Source organism: Peromyscus eremicus, chromosome 1, assembly GCF_949786415.1.
Source record: "Peromyscus eremicus chromosome 1, PerEre_H2_v1, whole genome shotgun sequence".
Taxonomy (NCBI): domain Eukaryota; kingdom Metazoa; phylum Chordata; class Mammalia; order Rodentia; family Cricetidae; genus Peromyscus; species Peromyscus eremicus.
The window spans coordinates 164,064,658-164,073,616 of record NC_081416.1 but is presented as its reverse complement, the minus strand read 5'-3'; the positions used below and the strand labels follow the sequence as shown (position 1 = coordinate 164,073,616).

Below are 8,959 nucleotides of genomic sequence, written 5' to 3'. Positions count from 1 at the left end.
GTTCAGGGCTTAAGCATCTGTCGTCTAAGCTGGTCACCTTGGTCTTCCTGCCTCCATAGTGACCATCACAATGAGGTTATGCAGTGCTGGAGACTGAACCCAGGGCCTTCTTACTAGACAGGTACCAACGAGACAGACACTGTTCAAGCAGTTCCACATTAGTCTGCCAGTCCCCCAGACCTCATCCAAACTCCCTGGGTGCCCCCAGAGAGCTTCAGATACCAATTAGACCATCCTATGTCACTGTTAGAGATTTACATAAAAATACAGATCCAACATGGAATGACAATACAAGACCACTCGTGCCATCGTGACTGCCCAGCCTCTTGGGCACTCTGGGTGACCTAGGCTTTATGGCTTGTTAACTTTTTTTTTTTTTTTTTTTTTTTGTTTTGTTTTGTTTTTCAAGACAGGGTTTCTCTGTGTAGCTTTGCACCTTTCCTGGAACTCGCTTTGTAGACCAGGCTGGCCTCGAACTCACAGAGATCCGCCTGCCTCTGCCTCCGGAGTGCTGGGACTAAAGGCGTGCCACCACTGCCCGACATGGCTCATTGACTTTATCTTCCAAAAATCTCTGAACTGTGAAGGTCTTTGCTCATGTCTGTCTCTGTGTCTCTGTCTCTAGACAGGGTCTCACTATGTAGCCCTGGCTGGCCTGGATGTAGATCATGCTGGCCTTAAACTCAGAGATCTGTCTGCCTCTGCCTCTGGAGTGTAGAGATTAAAGGTGTGAGCCACTAGGCTCTGTGTGTGTGTGTGTGTGTAACCAAAGGTGACCTTGAACAGGGTTCTGATCTTCCTGCTCTGGCTTCTGAGTGTTGGCATTACAGGCAAGCACTACCCTGTGATTTATGCTCTGCTGGGGATGGGACCCAGAGTCTTGAGCATGCTAGGCTAGCACTCTACTGACTGGGTTACATCTGCAGCTTCAGATTCTGTTTTTCTGGTTTTGGAGCAGGCTCTAGGTATGTATCCCAGGCTTCCAAGTCGCAGCGATCCTCTTTCCTAGGCCCCTGGAGTCCTGTGAAACCACGCCCCTCTGGACTTGGGAGTGTGGAAATGAGCGGAAAGTATCGGAAGGGCACAGCCATGCTGTAAGGAGCAAAGCAGCACGCCGAAGGTGCAACAGGAAGATCGCAAGCAGAACAAACCCATGCACCTAGTAGTGATGTAGTGGCACTGGACTAGGCACGCCCAGGACTAGGGTTTCGCAAGAGTTACGGAGTGGGCGGGGCCCCTGCGTAGCACCGCCTTGCCGTCCGTGGTGAGGGCAGGGCCTCAAGCTGTTGGTAGCCGTGTGGGCGGGGTCTCACGCTGCACCACCTCCTTGCCGGCATTGGTGGGCGGGGCCTCGCGCTGCACCTCCCCCTCCTCGCTGGCGCCTGGGCGGGTGGTTAGTGTTGGCCGCGACATGGCTGCGCTGGTGGAGCCGCTGGGGCTGGAGCGGGGTAAGCGCTCCGGGGGATCCGGTCCGGCCTCTAGGCTCAGTGGGCCGCGCCAGCCAGGCAAATGCCGGGGGCGGGCGTAGTTGGGGTGGGCGGGGCGCGGCCTGCGGTCTGTGGGCGTGGGAGGGTCTGGGGCGGAGCGCCCCAAGAACACCCTGCTTGGGGTTGGGGTCCAGGGGACCCGCGGGACGCGTCGACCGCCTCCAGCCTGACCTCGCTCGCCCTTCCTGCTGCCCTCGCGTGCCTTCGCGGTCCCACCGCGTTCTGCAGACGTGTCCCGGGCCGTGGAGCTGCTGGAGCGGCTGCAACGCAGCGGAGAGCTGCCCCCGCAGAAGCTGCAGGCCCTGCAGCGGGTCCTGCAGAGTCGCTTCTGTTCTGCCATCCGCGAGGTGAGCACCCTGGTACTATGTGAGTTGTAGTTTCCTTGCGCTGCGCGGCGGGGGCGGCGACGGGCAAGGGGACGCAGGTAGTCGTGTCCAGGGCTGTGGACTGGCATCTCCCTAATGCTGCCGCCTCCCCCACACCCTCAGGTGTATGAGCAGCTCTATGACACGCTGGACATCACTGGCAGCGCCGAGGTGCGGGCTCACGCCACAGCCAAGGTAGGCGCCTGCCCCCGCAGCTCTGGGTGACCACAGGCACAGTGCCCTCCCAAAGCTGGCTATCCCTGTGCCTTCCTCCTCATTTGCTCGTCTCTTCCACCCTATGAAGATTTATTTATAATACCCTTTAAATAACTGCACATTTTTAACTTGAATGTACATGAGATTCTCTTTAGCAACAGGCGTGGAAACTGGCCTCACTCGCCTGCCATGAAGATGACCCTAAAAGACAATCCAGTTGGATGTCGTGAACAGGGACACCTATCCAAACTGCAGTGCCACACTCTTGTTACTGCCTGCAGACTCGGTCCTGTCCCCACCTCACCCACCTCAGCCCTGGGGTGGGGGCTGGTTTCCATTTGTCTGAAAGCAAGATTGGCAGGTGCTCAGTACTGAGGACATACCTGGGTGGACATACCCGGCTTGTGGAAGAATGCAAATGGTCTCCCAGGTTCTAGTCACCACAAGGTGGCCTACTGTTGCGCTGTGGCAGGACTCCCCTACTTGACCTTTGTTCTCTGGCTGCAGTGCCCTTCCCTCAAGGGGGGTCCCTCACAACAAGGCACTCCTCTCTTCCAGGCCACAGTGGCTGCCTTCACAGCCAGTGAGGGTCATGCACACCCCAGGGTGGTGGAACTACCGAAGACTGAGGAGGGTTTAGGCTTCAACATCATGGGCGGCAAGGAGCAGAACTCACCCATCTATATCTCCCGAGTAATCCCCGGAGGTGTGGCCGATCGCCACGGTGGCCTCAAGAGGGGAGACCAGCTGCTGTCTGTGAATGGTGTGGTGAGTGGGGTGTCTGTATGGAAGCACTGAGGGAGCGTAGCCTTTGTAGATGCCCTGTGGGGTACACTGCTGGCCCTCAAGGACTTCAGAGAGCCTCGCTGGGATACTAGTCCAGTGTAGAGGAGGGACATCAGGGGTGGATGTTGAAGGATGGGTAATTCTCCGGACTGAGAGGTGGAGGGTGGTTCTGGCTGAGAACAGATCGGGTCTGTAACTGCACTCCCTGACAGGAGGGGAAAGGTTGGCTCTAATAGAAGTCTGAGCCACCCAACATCCTGAAACCCCAGTGGTTAGAATCCAAGGAAGCACCACTGAGGAGGTAGTCTGCCCAGAAAAGCTGGGCTTTTGTTCCTGGGCTGTGAGGACAGGAGAGCAATGGGCTTCGGAGGTGTAGAGAGACCTCTCCGGGACTCTGGAGGACAAGGACAGGTTCAGTGACCTGGTTCGTTGACTAAGGACTAAGCTGCACTGCCATGGCAGTTTTTAGGGTGTGGGTGCTGAGTCTGAAGTTGGTAATCCACGTGGGGTGGGGGTATGAGGCCTTGGAGACTCGACCCTAGCAGCCGTCTCACTATCCACTGGTCCCGTGTCCTGGGTAGGGTGGTAAGGGCAGCGGTTTGGGCCAGCAGTCTGTGCGAGGCCTGCCCTGCAGAGTGTGGAGGGCGAACACCATGAAAAAGCGGTGGAACTCCTGAAGGCCGCCCAGGGCTCCGTGAAACTGGTGGTGCGCTACACGCCTCGGGTGCTGGAGGAGATGGAAGCCCGCTTTGAGAAGATGCGATCAGCCCGTCGGCGCCAGCAGCACCACAGCTACTCGTGAGCCTCCAGTGACCACCCTCCCCTGCTGCCTTCCCCAGCCTCAGACTCCCAAAGCAGGCCAGTGAGCCCAGCGGCCTTCATCCTTGATCCCTGGCTCTTGACCTGTACCGTGGTAGCCAAGGCCCTGGGACCCTCTGGCTCCCTAATATCAGAATTCTTGTGCCTGCTTTTCTGAACCGTTGTCTCCAGAACCCCATCCTTAAACATCCCATGCCCCACTGAACCTCCTCTGTGCCTGAACCTCCCCTCTCCACATCCTTGCAGGTCTTTGGAGTCTCGAGGCTGAAATCACAGAGCAGGATCCTCCTCTCCTGTACAGTATTATTTATTGTCACTGGCACCTTATTTAAAGATCTTTAACCCTCACCGAGTGTCTTGTGTGTCTGTCGCGCATCCTGGAATAGTGTCTGTGGAGGAGGAGGGTGAAGCTGAGGTTAAAACCAAGCTCTTTCCAGTCTGGGTAGCGAGACAGACACCGCTCAAGCAGCTCCGAGGACTGAGGCTGGCCGGCTTCCCAGAGACTAGCCCGGCCCAAGGCTGCGTCTAAATGAGTGCCAGGGCGCCGCACTGAAGACCACTGTCCCCAACACTTCAGAGGTTCGGAAGGAGAGGGCCTGGTAGGGTCTTCCGCCGCGGGTCAGACGCGGGAGTCTTGAAACGCCGCAGGAGCCTGAGCGCTGCCTCTGTAGGCGTGGCGGAGCGAACCATTCGCTGGGGGAGCCCTGTGGGCCGTGCCACCGTCTGCGTGGGAGTCGGGGGTGGCGGGCCGCGTGCAGTTCCCCAGGCGGGCGCAGGGGTGCGGAGTACCAGGCACTCGCTACCCATCGGCTACTAGCCTCACCTTCCAACCGAGCACATCCTTCCGGGAGCCGCCCTTGCCTTAAAAAAAAAAAAAAAAAAAGAAAAAAAATTCCCACCTCGAATGTTGAATTCCCATCCCGCCACCCAGCCCTCCTGTCCCGTTAGACGCGCACTGCCGCGGGAACGCGGGGTCGTGACTCGCCTTCCACGCCGCGCGCTACTAGTTCCAGGTGACATCATCCTCTGCCGGGCTCCGCCTCCATCCAGGCCGCCGCACGCTGCATGCTTATTGGTTGCTGCACCATGAGTCCCGCCCTCACCTCTCCGCCCGCGCGGCCCCTCCCTCTTGATGTGAAGGCGGGGCCTTGTCGCCGGCCGGCACGGACGCTAATTCTCATTGGCCACTCAGCGCCGTCCGTCAGTCTTCTGTTAAAGGGGCCACGACCGCCTGGGATCTGTGGGGGGGAGGGGGAGGGAGGAGAAATTTTTGGGGGGGAGAAGGTGGGATTTTGGGGGGGCGCTGGTGGGCACCCCTGGATCTGGCGACTGCGGCCTCGCGGGGGGAGGCTGTACGGTGACAAGGGCAGGGGGCTATTTTAGGGAATAAGGCTGTGAGACCGTGAGGGGGAGGGGGGTCCCCAGCGCCGGAGCCGGAGCAAGAGACGCTGAGCCCGCGCTAGCGGCGTAGACAGGGCTCCAGAGCTCCAGATCCGAGCCCCGGTCGCCGCCAGGGGCCCCGCCCGGTGCCCCTACCCCACCCCGCATCCCTACTGCAGCCCAGCTCCTCCCGCAGTCGCCGCGGACCAGGTAGGTAAGAGCCCGGCCCAGCCTGCCTGGCAGCGCCCACCCCGGGGACCCCTGGGCTAGCCTCCCCCACTCGCTTGCCCGAAATCCTGCATTCCCATCTACATCCCGAGGGAACCCAGAGTCCAGATTTCACAAGCCAACCCAGGAGAGCCAGGCGTGTCCCTTCCCGGAGCCCAGAGTCCCCAGCCGAACCCTGGTATCTCAGGAGGGTTGCCTCCTTTCGCCTCCTTTAGGGCCCAGAAGCCTGAATCCCTCAGCTCAGCACAGGGGACCCCTCAGTCTAGATCCCTCCTCCGGGCCCAGTCCTGGCAGCTCCAGACACTGGCTACCGCTGTGGGGCTACCTCTGTTGCGTCCGAATCGTTCCCCCATTCGCGCCCCCCACCTTCTGGCTGGAACAGCCGGCGACGTTCCTCGATCCGGGCTGGCTCGCCCTGGAAACAGGCCCGCGCCGGAGCTGTCCATGGTCAGCTCTCTCGGCAGCCTCGCCTCCCCCATCTCCTGCCACCGCCGCCAAGGAGGGGGTGCAGGCGGCGTGGGGATCCCCCCACAGCCGCGCCTTTGACCTGGGGATCCCCGGCGCCCCCCTCCCAGCTGGGCCGCAGGGTTCTCAGGCCCATGTTTAGGCACCCTAGCTTTCCGGGACTCTAGCTGCTTCACTTATAGTCAGGGCTTTTGAATGTCCCTGTCCAGACCACTTTAGGGACCTTGGCATGGAGCCTCCAGCTCCTACCTGGTTCTGAAAGGCTGTTAGTGCCCATACATCTGCTGGCCCTGAGTAATCGCCATCACCCTATTCAGCACCTGGAGAATCGAGTTTCTTAGCTTTTGCCCACCCCCTTCACTTAGCACCTAGTTTAACAGCCCCCCCCCCCCCCCCCCCGTCAGACAAATGTGCCCAGTCTCCTGGTACACCAGCACCTGCTTGCTGCCTTAGGGACTCAGGCGCCATGAGTTCCCTTCAGAAGTCTGGAATGCAATTCCTCTGCTTCTGTCCTCTTTCCTCCTTGGAGATCTAGATGTCTCACCCCATCTTGTAACCCCCATCCAAACAAGCACATCTCAGAGACCCAGAGTCTCAGACTGCGGCAACTGTCCTGTCCATCAGACCACCTGCCCAGCCCTACACTCCCATCAAACATTCAGGCTCTAAGTTTCTAACACCTCCACGTACATGCAAAGGTCTGGACCCCTGGCTGTCCACTGCACTCCCATCTTTAGGTCTTTGTGGCTTCACCATTCTGTCAACTTCACATCTTCCATGGCCTTGAACTCATCTGCCTGTCACCTCAGGTGCTAGACTTCCAGAGTCTCCTCTCCCACTAAAGCTGAGTGGTTGATGTATTTCTGGCATTTCAATGCCTCTAGAGACCCATATGGTGATGTCTGAAATCTCCAAGTACCAAACATCCATTCTCCAAGTGTGCTCTGTGGTCAGGGTTCATGAGGTGATCTGGAACCTACCAGCCATCTGCCTGCAGTTCTCGTTATAATGAGTCCTTTCCTTGTGTTATGTTTAAGATTCCAAGATCCAGAACATTTCCAGATGATACATCTGTTCCATCCTCACCAAGGCATGATCTACATTCTATACCACGTGCAAAATTCTAGGCGTGTCTTTTTCCACTTGCTTCCTCCCCATCCCCAACAAGCAGGGTTTTGCCATGTAGCCCAAGCTGGCTTAGAACTCACTATGTTGTGCACATTTCTCCTCCTCCTCCTCCTTCTCCTCCTCCTTCTTCTTCTCCTCCTCCTCCTCCCCCTCCTTTTCCTCCTCCCCCCTCCTCTTCCTCCTCTCCCCCTCCTCCTCCCCCTCCTTCTCTTCTGGTCTTTTCAAATACCTAGGTAACACCCTATGCCAATTTCTGCTCTCAGCCTTCCTCTCAGACATGTCCTGCACTGGGACTGGGGGTATAGCTCCATGACAGAGCAATTGCCTCACGTGCACAAGGTCCAGGGTTTGATTTCTAGCACTAGACACATAACAAAAAGATACGGCCCCACCCATCCCTTTGAATAATCTCTGTGTAATCTCTCCCGAGTTCTCATTTTGGATGTGTCTTATGTTCTGGCCATGTCTGCCATTGTTCTAGACTTCCTTCTCATTCCATGGGTATTCTAACTTGTAGAATATGTTGTTTTCAATTAAATAGTCTAGCATTCCTTGGACTTTTGCTATCAACTCTAATTTTCACAATCTTTTAAAAATGATTTATTTTATTTGCATTGGTGTTTTTTTTTCCCCCTGCATGTTTGTCTGTGTGAGAGTGCCAGATCCCCTGGAACTGGAGTTATAGGCCGTTGTGAGCTTCCATGTGGGCGCTGGGAATTGAACCCAGGTCCTCTGGAAGAGTATCCAGTGCTCTTAACTGCTGAGCCATCTCTCCAACCTCTGTAGCTTGCACAATATTGAACCTGGAAGATTCCAGAGCAGCCTACTTATCTTTTCAAGCCTCAGGTTCTAGGTTCCTGTTTTCTCAATCCTCGGCTCCTTTCTTTTCCTTACTGTGGCCTTAGCTTTGGTGTCAGACTTGTCCCTAGTGGGACATAGGCTTTAATCTCCATCTGCTGTTTTGGCATTCTAAGTCTGTTCTAGGCTGACTCCTTCTCTAGAGTCTTCAGCCTCAAAACGTTCTTGTTTCCTGAACACCCTGCACCCCAGTTAGAGAATCTCTTTGTATCTCTCTGTGTTTTCTACACTTTTTTTGTATGTGTGCACACATGCCACAGAGTGTGTGTGGAGGTTAAATGTCAACTTGCAGGAGTAGGTTCTCTACTTACACCATATGGGTCCCAGAGACTCACACTCAGGTCTCCAGTTTTGGTAACAAGTGCCTTTGCCCACTGAGCCATCTTGCTGATCCTGGTGTGTGTGTGTGTGTGTGTATGTGTGTGTGTGTTTGGAAGAGGATTTCCTAAGGCTAGTTTTAAACTTGCAATCCTCCTGCCTCACCTGGGATCAGCTGTGGGCTTGGTTTATATTTTGTGTCCATGCATTCATGCTGAGCAAGCTCTGAGTTCCAGACTCTGTCTTTTGACCAGATCTACTATGTTCTGCATTAGGGATGTCCCTCGGTGTCATTTTGCTCACCTCTGTGTTTTGGGTTCTTGGGTGACCCAGACATCTATTTATATTATCAGGTTGCTTTGGGCTGGCTTTCCCTTCCAGATCTCGATTGTAGCATAGCAGCTCTTGCCCTCAGTCACATGCTCAGTGTGGAAGTTCTTGTCTGTTCTGCATTACGTAGCATCTTGGTGACATTGAATGTCCACGTTCTTTCTTTCCTTTAATGATTTATTTCTATTTTATGTTCATTGGTGTTTTACCTGCATGTATGTCTGTGTGAGGACGTCAGAAGCCCTGGAACTGGAGTTACAAACAGATGTGAGCTGCCTTGTGGGTCCTCTGGAAGAGCAGACAGGGCTCTCAACCACTGAGCCATTTCTCCAGCCCGACTACCCACTTTCTTTCTCAGTGAATCTGAGGTCTACAACGACCTAAGTCATCCTAGGCTGTGTGTTCTGACTCGAGTGTGGGTTTGAGCTTCCATGTTGGGGTCTAGCCTAAAGCTGCCCTTCTCTCTCATAAACGTTTTCCTGAACTCAGTTTCTGGGAAGTGTAGAGTTTCAGACCTACAATTTAAAGACAAAGGGGATCTAGGGATCCAGCTGCATTCTTTCCTGTATTCCAGAGCCC

The 8,959-nt window shown here is 55.7% G+C and overlaps 1 protein-coding gene across 1 annotated transcript; it reads left to right on the top strand.

Annotated features, from left to right (window-relative positions):
* Positions 1-1,354: 1,354 nt before the first annotated feature.
* Positions 1,355-4,021, top strand: Lin7b (lin-7 homolog B, crumbs cell polarity complex component). The gene is made up of 6 exons (XM_059253450.1): positions 1,355-1,448; positions 1,716-1,834; positions 1,976-2,047; positions 2,627-2,836; positions 3,489-3,652; positions 3,920-4,021. Exons 1-6 carry the CDS (start codon positions 1,412-1,414, stop codon positions 3,939-3,941), a joined length of 624 nt encoding a protein of 207 aa, XP_059109433.1. The 5' UTR covers positions 1,355-1,411; the 3' UTR covers positions 3,942-4,021.
* Positions 4,022-8,959: the final 4,938 nt, after the last annotated feature.